At 40.9% G+C, this 16,785-nt stretch overlaps 1 protein-coding gene across 1 annotated transcript in view; it reads right to left on the reverse strand.

Moving 5' to 3' along the window:
* Window positions 1-7,568: 7,568 nt before the first annotated feature.
* The window catches only part of RNF150 (ring finger protein 150), a 263,839-nt gene continuing 254,622 nt past the window's right edge, over window positions 7,569-16,785 (reverse strand). The window contains exon 7 of the mRNA XM_054485192.2: window positions 7,569-14,797. Within this exon, the coding sequence (XP_054341167.1) occupies window positions 14,679-14,797 (119 nt within the window). The 3' untranslated portion in view covers window positions 7,569-14,678. The remainder of the gene's footprint in view (window positions 14,798-16,785) is intronic.

Raw genomic sequence — 16,785 nt, forward strand, 5'->3', positions numbered from 1 at the left:
AGTGAGACCCCGTTTCTAAAAAAAAAAAAAAAAAAAAAATTAAATTAAAAATTAGCTGGGCATGGTGGCATGGGTCTATAGTCTCAGCTACTTGGGAGGCTAAGGCAGGAGGATCACTTGAGCCCAGGAGTTTGAGGCTGCAGTGATCTATAATCGTGTCACTGCACTCCAGCATGGGTGAAAGAGTGAGACCCTGTCTCTAAAAACAATAACACCTTCAAGGCGCATTAGAATCACCTGTAGGGTTCCCTAGAACACTTACCCTATATCTTGAACAAATTTTTTCTCATATCACCAATCCTTCTGCACCCTCTTCCTCACTGTGACTTGTTTCCTTATGTATTTTGAGCTTTTGATGGTGAGTTTATACTCCTTCAGACTTGGTTTGTGAGAATTCCTTTGAGACCTGGTTTAAAGAGTATTCCTCTAGTGAGGATATATGCATTCATTTCTACTAAACATTGAGTGACTATCAGTTTGCAATCAGTTTAAATTTGTACTTTGGGTTTTTAAGTCATATAAGTAGTTGGATTCTGGTATATAGCCCATGAGAAGGCTTGTCTGTGGCTAAGGCATCTTGGGGTGTTGGGGGAGACTTTATCTTTTTCCCTTTTTAACTAGAACCAAGGCCAACACTGGTAAACACTTATATCAATTCCTTCTAGTAAGCATATTTTTTTTTTCCAGTTTACCCACGAAGGGTGTCAACTCTTTTGGGTGCTGGCTTTGTGTTAGAGTCTCTGATTCTGAGCCTGAGCTTTGTCTCTGAGCTGCTCCTGTAGGAGCAGCACACGCCCTTCTTGTGGCCTGTATTTGTGTGGCCTTTCGGCTAAGAATGGCTTTTACATTTTTAAACCGTTGCTAAGAAACAACAACAATGAAGTAAGTGACAAATCATATGTGGCCCACAAAGCCCAAAATATTATCTTTAAAATTGTATCTTTTCAGAAAAAAAAACTGTGGACCCCTAGATCATGAGAGCTAAACATAGGCACCCAGGGCAAACTCTATTTCTGATGGTCCTGTTCCCCTCTGAATAGACTAGTAGTTTCTTACCATTTCTGGTGTTCAAGAATTTCTCTTACATTCCTACCAGCTTAGCTCTTTGTCTTAAAGGAGGTTTTAGTATTTTATCCATTATTTTTAGGAATTCTCTACTTGGAAGGTTCCTCTGGACATTGAGCACCTCGGAATATGTGAAAAAGAATCCTCGCTCTTTACTTTCTGTCGAGCAAGTCTCAGTGCCATAGCAGGGGCTATAAGAAGGGATGGCCTTCTTATGCACCGGCCTGTGAGCCAGTGTTGGGAAGTATGATATAATTGAAACAGGAGAGTTCCCTTGCACCCCTCCCTTCTCAAGACATGCAACAGGAGTGTGGCTCTCTGTCTGGTGAGTTCAAACCCCTTTTATGGGAGGGGGATCATGCAGACGGCAGGTGCAGGAACCAGAGTGACTGCTTTGGGGCTCTGGCCCCATGGCAGTGTCTAGGCGTGGGTGTCTGTGACTCCCAAAGCCCAGGTGGGTGCATGTTACAATGTGCTCTTTTAGTCTTGCCCTTCGTGGATGGCTTAAGGGTTAACCAGGTCAGTGGGCCCTCTTCCTTTTTGCAAGGGCAGGGGGCCAGCATGACAACTTTCTGTATCCTGAGCTCTTGTCCAGCCATCCCCCAAAATTGGGTCTGACATTAACTTGAAGGCTGAATGTGGGGTTTTATTCAGTGGTGGAGATGGCTCTCAGTGGAATGGATGGGGAGCTGGACAGGAGATGGAGTGAGATGATCTTTCCTTGGAGTTTGGCTGTCTAGCTGCTGATTCTTTGACCATCCCCAGCCAAACTTCTCCTGATGTTCCTTCTCTTCTCTCCCAGCCTAGGGTTTGGGGTTTATATGGGTACAGGACAGGGTGCGTGGTGGGCCAGAAGGCAACTTTTGGGTGCAAAAACAGGAATGTCTGTCCTTATTTAGGGCCGCAGGTATTCAGGCTTGAGGGTGGTACCTTTGTCGGGGAAACCACCTTCTTCTATCCAGTATTTCCATGACTAATTATATTTTGAAGGGGCGAGTCTAGAAAATAACACACATTGGGGTCTTAAAATAATGAGCTTCCTTGCATAGCTAAAGTTAGCATTCAGTGGGGACTCACCTTGTGGGTAGTGTATGTGTGTATGTGTGTGTTTGCAGGTGTCCCTGCTTATATACAATGGTTGCATCATCCTATTCTACTTCCAGACTAGACTTGTTCCTGTTCAGGGAGTGTTTCCTGATTATACATAATCTTCCTATACATAAACTTCCAGTTTTATTTCTTCTTCTTTTTCTATTATAGAGACAGGGTCTTGCTCTGTCACCCAGGGTACAGTGGTGCAATCAGCTCACTGCAGCTTTGACACCCCTGGCTCGGCTCAAGTCATCCTCCAGCCTCAACCTCCTGAGTGGATGGGACTATAGGCACATGCCACCACGCCTGGATAATTTCTTAATGTTTTTCCAGTGACAGGGCTCTCACTTTGTTGCCCAGGCTGGTCTCAAACTCTTAGCCTCAAGCAACCCTCCTGCCTTGGCCTCCCAAAATGTTGGGATTACAGACACGAGCCACCATGCCCAGCAGCTTTTCTTGCTTTCCATTCCTGACATTTTTGAGTGGTCAGGAGGTGCTTACCCATTTATGAAAGTGGCATGGTGCTGCCCAAAGAACTCTGGTAATGGAGTCAGGAAAACCCAAGTTCTAGTCCTGAGTCCATCCCTCATTAACGTCCTCCCTTTTCCTCTCCTCCTTTTTGTTTCAAACAAGGGAGATAAAAAAGAGGGAAAGAAAATATGATAAGAGGCAGATGGACTACCTTTAACTTTCCCTATCATAAAGGAAGCTCTGTGAGTCAGGTCCTGTGTGTGTTTAGGTCCTGGCATTATACCTCAATCTCAGGTAAAGGTCTCCTGAAATTAGACTTAACTGGGAGTTTTGCTGGCATAAAAAACATCAGGTCCAGACCCAGAGTGATGCAATTTTATTCTCAGGTCTAACTCTATTGTGTTCTAACATTCTCTAATTCACTTCTCTGCTCTCACATGTATTTATAAACATGGATACCATTGCCAAAGCTCTGAATTATGTTTTTCTCCTTAGAGATTTGAGACCCTTGACTCCCATTAGATCTATAATATCAATGACAGCTGTGTTGTGTATACAGCTCTCATAGCAACCAAGTGCAGTTGCCCGCCAATGAAACCTGGCTCTGCTTTCCCCCTTGCCTATTTAGTAAATGTCTTTAAGAACAAGGAAGGTGGGAATATTAGAGGGAGGCACAGCGGGAGTGATTAGTTTAGGGGTTATGACTAATCAGGCATGTTCCCTGTGGGGGAGGGTGGAGCATGTCTTCCATAACAGGAAGGTCCGAAGAGATTAGGGCGTTTAATTTGTACCTCCCTGTATGCCAGCAGATGTAGGCTACCACTGGTTGGAGATTTAGGATGGCACCTTCTTTTGCTAGGGTGCTGTGACTGAAAGCCAACAAGGGGAGATGCAATCACAGTGAGCAGAGGGGTCCCCATGGTATCTTTGGTGGCTCGGTGGAAAGGTCTTTGTCCCTGATTCTTCTCACAGCCAAGAACAAAGATTTACAGTGAGACTTGGTGGAGGCTCTCTACTACCTGTGAGTGTGATGAAATAAGAGGTCAAATCGCTTCTGTTGTTGGATCACTAAGAATGATGGAACTAGTGTTTTAAAATGTCTCATAAAGAGGAGACCTCTCTCAGTCACCTGGATTTCTTAATTGGTATTCACTCTTCTGTAGATAGTAATTACCACAGAGCAAAAATGACTCATATTCTCTCCCTACCCTTTGTTCCCCAATTTGTTGCAATGCATTATTCAAGATGAATAATAGCACTACTAACACTGGCTTCTAAAGGATTATTAGACTTAGAAAAGAACTAGGCCGGGCACAGTAGCTCACACTTGTAATCCCAGCACTTTGGGAGGCTGAGGTGGGCAGATTACTAGAGGTCAGGAGTTCAAGACCAGCCTGGCTAACATGGTGAAACCCTGTCTCTGCTAAAATTCCCAAAATTAGCTGGGTGTGGTGGTGGGTGCCTCTAATCCCAGCTCCTCCTCGGGAGGCTGTGTGCAGGAGAATTGCTTTTGAACCCAGGAGGCGGAGGTTGCAGTGAGCCGAGGCTGTGCCACTGCACTCCAGCCTGGGTGACAGAGCGAGACTCCATCTCAAAAAAACTAAAAACAAAACAACAACAACAACAAACAGAACTAAATATACTTCTGTGTCTTCTGAATGATGGTTTAGCTTACAGTCCTCCAAACATAGGTGTTAACAGAATAAGAGTTGAGTGGCAAAGCTGACCCAGCTGGCCCATTACAAAGCTGTGGGGAGTTTTTTCTTTTTTTTTTTAGCTACTTAATTTTGTCAAAATCTGGGGTTGTAAAACGTTCCATTCTCAAAGGTGTGAATATGCTGCATGAAGTCTCAAAACAAAAGCCCACAAAGTGGAGTTTCTAGGTGGGATGGGGCCTCCGCCTTCAGGCACAGCGTGATAGCAAGCCAGGCTGATGCCCAGTGCTCCCTGGCATGCGTGCGACTCTGGGAAGTGCCCAGTGATCTCTCCCCAGGCCATACCCACCCCAGGTGAAGCAGACCCCAGGCTAATACTGCCCACTGTGCATCACCTGACTGTCCCCTCGTCAACTAGGAGCAGGGACAAGAGAGGCAAGGGTCTGTGGAATATGCGAGATTTACAGGAAATGATGTCTGGGAGCTTTTTTTTTTTTTTTTTTTTTTAAAGTCTGAACACCAACATTTTCCACACAGTGGTCTCCAGTGTAGTGTGGAAAAACATAACCCTTGATAAAAGGGGGCTTTATTGTCAGTCAGCTTCAGGAAAAGCTGAATTATAGAGTTAAATCAGTGACCTTACTGAAGACTTCTCAAAAGTTTTTAATAGCGGCCAGGCACAGTGGCTCACGCCTGTAATTCCAGCACTTTGGAAGGCCAAGGTGAGAGGATCAGTTGAGGCCAGGAATTAAAGGCTAGCCTGGACAACAAAACGAGACCCTGTCTGTACCAAAACAAAACAAAACAAAAAAGTTATTGATAGCTAATATGAATTGTATGAAGCCTTATCCCAACTTAATTGAACTTGGGAGCCTGCTGTAAATTCTAACATATCCCATCCCACAGAACAATTTTCTTATTTGGGGATCCCTGGTCTAGTGGAAAGATGATGGAAGTTGAAGTTGGGAGGGATGGTTTCCAGGTCCTAGGAGGGATGGCTTCCAGGTCCTAGGTAATAGCTTCATACCCACAGTGTCTGGGCAGATAAACATTGCAATAATGGAAGCATAAACAAAGTCTAAAGTGCCTTCTAATGTGGCATAGTCATGAATGTTCCCAACAATCCCCTTAGAGTACGTTCCTGCCTACAAATGAAGCATAGACTGGCCCTGAGTAAAGCCTCCCAGGCATTAATGGTTTCCTTATCTACAGCAGCTCCAGGAGGCTACGGCACTCAATACTGTTTGTATTTTCTTTTTGCTAGCAAATTCTGTGAAACCCACAGCTCCTGCCTGGCCATGTCCAATCCTGGCTGCTCCTCAAGAGCGTGTGTCAGGAGTCTCAGCTGGGCCAGGCACGGCGCGGGGCTAGGCCACACCCAAAGGCCTGCCACATTCCAGTAGGTGAGGCCAATGAATAGAGGGCCATTCTCCTTTCCTGCCTTCCTTTTCCACCTTCCCAGGCCAGCAGGTTCCATCTTTTAAATTTTCTTCATGTTCCCTTGCGAATCCCAAGGAATTGCTATTTAAAATCTTTTAGAAATATGCTAGTAAATATAAAGAAGAAGTCTGTCTGCCCCAGCCTATCTGGCAGACCCCATGGTATAACTCTGCCTAGTATAAACCTGCCTGAGATAGTCCATAAGCATAGCGCTCGGTTCTTGCCAGACTGCACCTCAAGCTCATTTCACAGCCATTCTTCTTCAGAATTGCTCAAATCTCTTAATTCCCTTAGAACAGCAGAGCTAAGAGAAGGTTGGTGCCTGCCACTTGAATTACCTGAGAAAAATAAGGAAGCTATTATTATCCTTGGTCTTTGGACATAATTGTGATTTAACAATATGATGTTTTGAAATCCATGGCACCACCTCTGCAACTCAGGGATAGGCAACAAAGTCAGGGAATACAGATGACACAAACACAAGCATCTGGTTCCATTTTATTAAAAAACAAAACCAAAAGAAACTTTGCAGTGAAATTTCCTGGAATTCACAACCCTCATTTAAAAATCCTTACAGTTGCAATATTTTTTTTTAGCTAGTACGTAAGAACATGATTGTACTTATTTACATGATAGTCTTCTAAATAACAAAAATAACCATGTTGTAATGATTGTTTCCAACTATCATCCTTGTTTCATCACTAGCCCATTATGAGACAAGTTGATTATGCTCTCCAAGTACAAAGAGAATAGAATAAAGCAAAATAAAAGTCTGTGTCTCCTAATAGAAGACAAATTCCTTTAAAGACAGTTTTTTTTTTTCAATTTCTTTGTATTTCAAGAGGGATATAAAGTGCTTTGAAAGGAGTAGGGTAGGTGCTTGAGGTGGGGAAGAAGGAAAGAAATTTATACAGAAAAAATTAAAACTACACTGCCTTAACTAATCATCTCAATATGCACACAACTTTGTACAGAAGATTAGTTTTGGGTAAAAACGCTACATAATTCACTAGTACTTATTTCAGCAATTAAGAACTAACTGAAGTCCAAATTAAAGACTCCCCATGCAAATGTCATCAGTAGTGACTTTTTTGTGATTTTGGGTCAGATGCTATATAAATCAAGGAAGCTCAGTCACACAGTCTGAATGCGGAGAGGACAGACAATGCCGAGATGGGACCATCATCTACGACCTGCAGACTAGCCAGAAAGACCTTGTGGGGAAGCTAAGTAGACTTTACCCCAACATCAATCATTTTACAACAAAAGCATTTTGTTGGAAGCATTTGTTTACAATAAAAGTAATTTGTGTTAGGATAGAAAAAAAAGCCATTGGAATTTCCTCTTGCTAGTAGGGAGGAAGATTGATTTATGATGTCATGTCTGATTATTTATAATTGTAAATTCATTATTTGCAGATTTTTTTCTAGTGGGAAATAATGTGCTGTACAAAGTGGTTAAAATAAGTTATTTCTTTTTCACATTTTTGCAACTGGCAATTGCTGGTTATGGTCTGCAGTCTACAAAACTGAGTATCACATATGTACTGCTTGAGAGTTTCCCCTGGAAACCAGAATAATCATCCTCATAGCTCATGAACATTTTAAAGAACAATACCCATTTTTTTTTCCAGAAAATGGATGGAATGTAACTTTTCACAAATACAAAATTACTTCATTTTCTAAATGTAAGGGACACCCCTCTATAAAAATAACAGTCCCTCCCCACTCCCACCCCTACATCTCCTTCTAATTATAAAATGGTAGAACCATCTCAGATTACTAATGTGAAAGCAGAAGTAAATATATTATGTACATGTACAAAACACATCAGTATTTCACACCATTTACATTCATATGAAAGAAGTCCTTTTATTGATCTTCCTTTGCAATTTCACAAGAATAAAGTTGAGATAACTTACAAAAACAAGCAGTCCCTTGCTTATAACTGCACAAACATTCTAGCCAGAGGCATCTTTTTTGCAAACAGAGCAACATTATCCTTCAACATTTTGCAGAAGTAAGGGCTGCCGACAGTGAGATCTGTGGGGTCTCCTTCAACTTTTTAGAGTTTGTGACATTCTTTCCTCATTTGATAAACGTAGACCAAATTCTCAACTACCGAAGAAATTGTATGATGAAAGGCAAGTAACTGGTTGTTGAATTCGTGACCCAAGTCAAATTAATCTGCTGAAAGAATAATTGCGATTACTCCAGCAGAGGGCACTCTGCTCCTTGCAATAACATCCTACTGAACAGTAAGTACCACAGATGCCAACACAAATCAGACCGAAAAGTCCATGTATGTGTTAGTTCTTCAACTGCTCTACTATACCCATTAGTACAGGCAACAGTTTTGTATCTTCTTCGAAAGAGCAGGATATACTATATTTAGCTAGCTCTTACACATGAAAATTCTTTGGCTATTTAAAATCTTCACATTCTCAAAGAGAACAATGTTCTGAGTTCAGTAAAGCGCTAGATTTGTCGGAAAGTTTTGAAGGAAAAGGGGACTAAACACTAGACTTTAAAGATAGTGTGGTACTAAGGCCACAATTCATTTTTTAGATTTCAGGATTTAGTAAGGTCAATCAACAGTCTGCAAGAGAAAACCCCATAAGGGTTAATGGTTTCATTCAACCATGCAATCCACCTTCGCTTTTATTTATGAGAACATTAGGAGAAAATTCAACTAGTCAATGGAAGGAACATGTGTTCATTTGGATGGTGCTCAGTCTTTGGTTTATATAGCACACATGGTCCCCACATTTTCCCTGCTTCTCCAAGCCTGTCACTTCACTAAGGATAACAGACCACAGATATTCTGCCAAGCAATGACTTTGGGTAATTCAGATTAAGCGACCTCCTCTAAGGACTTTTCTCCCTCACTGTGTTCAGACATTGCAGACCTCTTAATAGGCGTGTATATTTTTGTCTTATCATTATCATCAGCAAATATTTATCAGGTGGCCATAGAGCAAATGCCTCTGTATTAAGTGCAGACGTCAGTGGTAGCACAGGATTAGATCTTTGATCACTGAAATTCCTGAAAAAGCCACTTGATTATGAAGCACTCAAGGCAGGTGAAGAGAGATGTGACTGACCTCAGCAGGTTCTTGTAGAACAAGCAGGATTGCAATCAAATTGCTCGATATTAAGGGGCCATGTCTAGCATCTGGACTTGCTTCATTAGTTCTGGGATGATAATTTGGTGTCAATAAAAGGTGTAGAGTAGAAGAGAGTGGCTATTGATCTGTGGATCTTTAAAAATTAATGTTCCTATTACACAGGGTCTGGGGTTGAGTGAGGACAAAAGGAGGGAAAAGGAAGAGCTAAGAGATGATGAGGAACTCATATTAGCTTCTTAGAATTAATTTATTTTTCAGGCAATCCAGACCTTCTTTGCAATCATGAGTATTTTAACTCATGAGTATTTAATTCCTTAAAAATACAAACTCCCCAAAACTCAGGTCAGCTCTAAACCTAGGGATGAGCATTTGCTTGGGGACAGCATGCACATTTTGTTAAGCACAGAAGCTTTCCAGCCCTGCTTTGACCAGCTCCCTGACCAGAGATCCTGCCATCCTCTTTTCTTACTTCCTGCAGGGTGACACTCCCATCCCATTTTAACTGCCAACATCAAACGTATTCATCCATGCAATGGCATGGATGAGGGATCTCAATGGCCAACAGCACTGCATGAAGAACCATGCATCCCCACCTTAGGAGGGTAGTCTCTTTGTGTCTCTTTGTCAGGCTTCAGGAATTAGTGGCCCTCAGATCACTTACGATGAGGAAGCGCTTGTGCTAAGTAGTTAGGAAGAATGGGCATTCCGTCAGGTACAGTATACAAGTTTTTCCAAGAAATCCTAACCCTGGGGGCTCAGGCGAATGAGGAGGGTCAAATGCTGAGGGCGGGAGAAAGCAGATCTAGACAGCATTCTGGAATTGTTGCTTTGCCATTATTTGCCCAGAAAACATTTATGGCAAGGAAGCCTGAAAACATGGCAATGGTTGTAAGATGGGTTGCGATACAACTGGTGATATGAGAAGTGAAATGAAACTGACTCCTTTAGGGAGGACATTGGTTTATAGCAAACTGGTTTGCCTCATCAGAAGTGGATATGGATATTGCTACATAGTAAAAAGAAGAAAAACACCAACAGCAGTAACAATGGTAATCACGATAATGATAATAACTCTGTAGGTACAGAACCTCCAGTTTTTTTTGTGTTCTGAAGGTTATTTCAGAATTTCTTGCAAGAGAGAAAACAAATTAGAAAAAAAGGGGGAGAGAGAAGATGGGAAAATAATTTATGTACGGGTATACAAAGTAAGATATAGGCAGTCAGAGAAAAACAGATACAGACAGAAAAGGAAAAGAAACTTAAGTTAGAGAAGATATAAAAATGCTACTGGAAATTGCCTCTGTGGCCTTAGTACCAGAAAAGACTGGGCTCTGGCTCCACAGAGGGAGTGACTCCATATCCCAGATTTTTTGAAAAGTTTCGATTCAAGGATTTTTTTAAGTCAGGGTGATACATTCAATAGATAACTAAATGTCATTTAATTTTTTATGTTCTGCAAAAATATCCATCTAAACAAAACTCATAAATAAGAAAGAATCCTATGTTAGATCACTGGCACTGATTTGGTTTTGAGAGTATGGTAGCCTCAGGGATGTCAGGGCAGTAACTGAAATGGCCACTGGGCATGGTGAGTTTTGAAATGACCAAACCCAGATCTATGAATTTCCAGGATATTTCACCAGGATGAAGGAAATGTTAAAAACAAGAAAACAAAACAAAACAAAAAAACAAATGAACATTTTTGGACAGAGCTTTGCCTCCACGATTCTGATCATTACCACGTGTTGTCAAAAACGGGTAGGTACCTTCGCCGCTTTTAATTTTCTACCTTCTCCAGACTCTACCTCTCCCTGTGTAGATGACCAGAGTTGACACTGCAGGGGATATCTAACCCTAGAGATTAAGTCAATGTTCAAAAGCTGTATTCATAGTCAGGGCTCAGCTCTTCCAAAGGGACTAGCCACACAGGAGGTAGCAGTTCCTGAAGGTGACCCTAAATTATTTTGAGTGAATGCAAATGCTCCTTTTCTTCCCCATAGCATTGGGGTGGCAGGTGGATGCTGACTTGGAGGAAAATGCTGGCTGTTGGAGGTGGTCATAATTCACCAAGTAGAGACCAGATGATCACAGGCCCCCAAAGATTCTTTTTCAATAAGGCCACATAAAGTCTTGCATTTGGAGTCAATATTTCTCATTCTTTCCTCCCAAGTTCGTGAGTTTTCACTACAGCTGTGGGACTGGGGGACACTGGGAAAGGACTTTCACCAACCATGAAGAAGAAGAAGGGGTTGAGGTAAAGTTGGGTGATTTCAGTCTGGAGTTCTCTTTGGCTCCTAAGTGCCACATACCAGTCCAAGGGTTTGCCATAGAAGTGAGGGGTATAATTTTGTTTCAGCACCAAATCAGCATGGTTTGTGTGACTTTTAAGTAACAACTGGTCAGAGGAGTAACAACAAATGGTCATGGACATCAGTGATATGGTTAGAAAGCTCAAGCAGAAATTTTTAAAAAGCTGCCTGAATCTTTATTCACTACAAAATAAATGGACCTCTGGGCCTCTCATTAGGCAACTTGGGTGGTGTCCAGTTCTCCCTGGAGGTAATTAAGGTTTTAACCTTCTTTTCTTTTGTAAGGGTCAGGGGATCTTGTGAGAATACTGGAGGAACTCTAGACGTGCATTGTCCAATTGGCAGCCACTAGCCATACGTGACTATCCAAATTGAGAGGTGCTGTGAGTGTAAAAGACACAATGGATTTAGAAGACTTAGTACACAAAAGCATGTAAAACATGTCATTAATTTATATTAGTGACATGTTGAAACAATATTAGGTTAAAGTACATGATTAAAATTATCTTTACCTGTTTCTTTTTACACTTTAAAATGTGGCTAGTAGAAAATTTAAAATTACGTCTGTGACTTGCATTACGTTTCTGCTGGACAGTGCTAGTCTAGACTCTTGCTGTAGAAAAATGCACATCTGCAAATACACATACAGTTTGCATTTGCTTCTAGAGGGTACACACACCCTCTGACACTCATCTGTAGACTACTGGGTCTCCAGGTCAGTCTCTTCTTTGGGGGAGGTAAAGAAGGCTATAAGGAAGGGCTGTTCCCCTTTATTCTGAAAGAGAAATTTTCTGGTTAAGCTTTTTTTTTTTTTCTTTTTCTGTTTTTTTTAAACTATCAAAGCTACAGGAAAATCCTCCAGAAACAAACCTTTGGTAAGTAGTGAATGGCAAAGGCTCAGGGGGTTTGCAGCAGGACCTCCTTGGGGTCAGATACGCAAGCCTCGGGTTGGCCTTTCAGACCCCTCATCGTCTATGAGGCATCCTGTAAGTGCAGCTATGGCCAGGGCTTGCATATGCAATCAATTCCTGATTCACCTAGTTCTTGGCAGGAAGAGAAAATACTCGTTAATCAGAGGACTAAACAATCCAAAGCACATTCTCTCTCTGGGAATGGAATATAATTTATATTTCTGTTGCTATTGAATTATCCTTCTAATTCCACTGGACTAAAGTTAATACCAGTAATACTAAAATTTGTTTTGGGCAAAGCCAACTGAAGGAGGAGTCAGTGGCACAAGCCTGTGCTGACTGTGAAAAATAAACACCTTTGAGATCAAGAATCCCACAGTGAGAGCTAGGATTTGAAGGTATCCAGAGATTGCAAACTCTGTGACTAACAGCAATTTTTAAACAAGGCAAAGCAAACCAACTCCTACTTGGACTTAAAACTTCAATCATTTAGATTTTCATTCTCAGCACCATAGTTGTGCCAAGTCTCAAAGGCTGTTATTACATGGTACATGTCAAGTAACTCTACCTCCCCAAGCTACGAAGCCTGATTGCCACAAGTCATAGCTATCTGCAAAAATGGATCCTGCCTCTGCAAGGCTCATCTGTGGTCCTACAGCCAGAGGAGCTTGGGGACTCATGTTATTAAACCCTTCACTTTATAGACGGAGAAGCCAAGGCTTAGTAAACCATGTGGTTCATCTAGGATTCTCGATTCAGAGCTCTCTTCATTCCTTCCTGCCTCTTTTCCCACACATAGAGAGTGGATTTCATTACAGGAAGCGTTGGACTCCTAGGGAGATGCGACCTTTCTGAGGGTAATAGTCATCTGCCTTGCCTTACTGTCTACTTATAAACCATCAAATAGGAAATTGGAAAAGGTGGTGAACAAAGAGCAGCTAGTATTCTCCCTTGAGGTGCAACACCGTGTTTCAGCAGGCGGCAAGGATTTACAGCAGAACCAAACTCTTTTTGAATGAGTATTAGTGTAATGAGGTGGAAAAGTCCCCATCAATACATAAAAACAACTCAGTGAGAAAAGCTTTCTTTCCTAGTTAATCCAAGCCGCAGCCTGGTGTTTGCCAGCTGTGTAGAGATAAGGTGATCCGTCTGATTGTTCAGAGACGCTATTAATGACCTTAGTCATCTCTGTATCTGGATAGTCTGAATATATTACAAAATTGCCCGCTGAAAAAATATCACATTTCTGTCATAGTTACAAAAAATGAATAAAAACAGAAACAGTTTAAAAACACCATTGGGTTTCAGTATTTACTTGATACCTCTTTTCCTTTCCCTCTTACTTTGTCTATTTCAGTCAGGATAAACGATCTAACAAATTCTCATGCTGCATACTTTTCAGTTCAAATGATACAGCAAATCACACCTCATTCCTCACTTGATATCTGGACACACTCAGGGAGCCCTGGGAAGCAATCTGCTAGGGATTCACCTAAATCCTCCCACATGGTCTGGTGAGATTCAATAGAAGTGTGTTGAAATTAAGGTAAAAGCTAGGTGCTACTGCAGCCCCCACTGTGTTTGCCATTGGACTTAAAAATGATTGGCTTTTCTCTAAAGCCTCCATTTTTTACAGAACCCACTTACAGAGGTAAGAAAAAAACTGTTCTAGCCCAGGGGAAACCAATGCAACTGGCATTTTGTTTTCAATGGGAAGAAAATGTGGTATCTGGTTTTAAAACCAGCCTTACAACCACCAAAGACTGGATGCCTTGGAGGGGACTTCTGAGTTCAGAATTTCAGCCAAAGACTGTAAGACTCAGAAGAATGAAACAGCTTCCCTAGAGCTCCCTTCTCATGTCACGTGGGCCCTTAATCAAGCCCGGCAAGTGGAAGCCAGTGCGATGTGGCTTAAAATAACCAGCAGTGGCCTCAGCAGATTTAGAGCTTAGTGTTGGGGTCTCTGGCAGCTGGGGTTTTTAAAGGCCCACTTAGAAGAACTTAGATTCTTAGTGAAAGCTGGCCTTAGTCCATTTCAGGGTGCTGAGGCACTTCTCAAAGCCATGCACACTTCACGCTGAGAGGTCAAGACCACATATCTCAGAGATGGAATACAAACTGATCATAGCAGGAACTGGTGCTTCTAAACAGAAACCTATACAAAAGCTGGAGTGCATCAAAGGAAAAACAAGGAATAGATGGAAAGTAAACTACAAATAATCTTTAAAAAAATTGCCAAAGAAATCAAACAACATGCCAAAAACAACAAGAAGACATGGAAAGAATTGAAATGAAACTAAGAAATCCTAAAGGTGGCCTTTCAGTCTCTGTTTTAGGAGCTTCTGAAGCGTATGTCTACATGGACATGGGAGTGGAAATCAGCTTTCAACTTCCCAGCTGCCAAGGCCACAAACTGCCATACAGATGGAGAAACTGCATCCTGATTGACAAGACTTTGGATATTGCTTTTCGTCAGCATTCTTGAACGGAGCGCCCTGGAGTTGCCAAGGTGATCTGGAGGTGTGTGTGTGCCTGGTCCAAGTCTTGGAGCACTCTTCCCTTCCTTCCCCTTGGGTCCTACTATCTCTTTTCTTCTGAATTTGTCATTTCAAGATTTCACCTCTTCACAGTCCTGGTCAGTGGAAAGTTCTACATCAGACAGTCCAACCTCCATTGCCATGATCAAGGAAATGTCAGAATCGCTGCTTACAGCTGGCTCCTGCTCACCTGGGAGGACAAAGCAAAGTTCACAGTGAACATGGAGCTATGTCTTTGCATGCTGCTTATTTCAGTACAATTGCTTGTAATAATATTTCTTTAAAGGCCAAGAGAAGGTATTAGAAAAATTGGGTATTCTGTAAAAACTCTAGTTAAAGCCTCATCTCACATGGGTCAAAAAGTTAAATGCAAACAAAAGAAACTAGAAGAATAAAATATATCATCTAAGGATATGTCTTAGTAGGAAAATATATATCTACTATAAGTTGGGCAAGAAATTCTATTTAGAAAAGTAATTGGGCAATTTACAGAAGAAAAGATTGTTACATATGTGTAACATTTAAAAATGTTACACATATGTAAAATAAAATCAAAAGGCATATCAAACTCAGGAATTTGCAAAAAAATTCACAAAGGTTTCTATTCTTAACATATAGAAAGCTTTTAAATCAATAAGAAAAACAGTTCAGTAGAAAAATGGACAAAGGTTACTATTACACAATTCACGGAAGAGTGTAATATAAATGACCAATAAATATAAGGTAAAAATAAGATATCCTTTTTTGTCTATGTAATCTTCACTCTTTAAAAAAGATAAGATAATATTACAGTTAAGAGTACACTGAGGTACATAGGTACATGATACATTGCATATAGAACTGTAAAATTTTCACTCAGTAATTTCATTTCCAGGATGTATTACAGAGAAATAACTGGAGATGCAAAACTATTCAATTAAGCATTATTTACAGTAGCAAAACATTGCAAGTAACTTAAAGTCCAACAATAGAGAATATCTGAATAAACCTATTACTTCTAAAGGACAATGTTGTTATAACCATTAAAATGACGTTTTCAAAGAATTTGTAGTTACATGAGAAGATGTTCACAGTAGACTGTTAAGTGAAAACAAATATTTAAAGCTTTGTATGCAGTGGGGTCAACAGAGAAAGTTAAATGGAAGCAAGGAAACCAAAAATGCTAACGAGAGTCATCTCTAGTGTTGGGATTTATATTCATTTTCTTTTAACATTTTTTTTCAGTTCTCCCAAATACTCTTCAATGAACATATATCACTTACTCATTCAAGACATTATCTACTGTGTCCCTACTGCACACTAAGGAATATGCTAGCGGCTATGGATATAGGGGAGAGCAAGACAATCCCTATCCTGAAGGAGCTCATTGTCTGGTGGGCAGTTGACCATTCACTAGGCAATTACAACACAATGAGATAAGCACCAGGATGGAAGATGTACCAGGTATTACAGGAGCAGGTAAGAGGGCTATGTAACCATATACTGGGTGCAATGTCTAAACTGAGTCCTAAAGGATAATCTGTATTATAGCCAGATGAAGAAGAAGAAATAATCCTTTAAGCAACAGCATGTACAGATGGCTGGAGGTGATAGGGAGCTGCGGGCAGGCAGATATCAGAGGGTTTTTAAATTGAATGGAATGCAGAGTCAAGCTAGGGAATATGGACAGAGGAGGCCAGAGAGCTGAGCTGCATAAAGGCAGCTTTCAACCCAAAAGGTCTTGTACTTTCTCTTACTTTGCAGAAGAAATATGCAATTAAAAAAACCAACAAAAATGTGTAAGTACTAAAGAATAATAATGGTTATAATACTTTTGTTCTGATAATCACTAATGTAATTTTTTCATGTTGTGGCACAGTTAAGAAAAATACCTGAGTTTCCTGAAGGACAGTGAATTCCTAAGATGTTTTCAAGGAGACAAATAAGAGAACTAACAAAGAATTATGGCCTGAAGAATCAGTTTTATAGAAATGGGGTATTTCACAGGGAAATATCCAACCTAAAGACTTAGCTCTTATCCGTTTCCTGGATCCATAGTTGCAGGAAGTTCATAGCAATGTAACAGATCAATGGTTAAATGAAAACCCTGGAAGCAGCTCTATAAAGATACAAGTCTTTGGTATTTAAAAACAGTGGCATTCAACAAATAGTCAAGAAAACTAGTCATTTAGAAAAAAG

The sequence above is a fragment of the Pongo pygmaeus genome, chromosome 3 (assembly GCF_028885625.2).
Source record: "Pongo pygmaeus isolate AG05252 chromosome 3, NHGRI_mPonPyg2-v2.0_pri, whole genome shotgun sequence".
Taxonomy (NCBI): domain Eukaryota; kingdom Metazoa; phylum Chordata; class Mammalia; order Primates; family Hominidae; genus Pongo; species Pongo pygmaeus.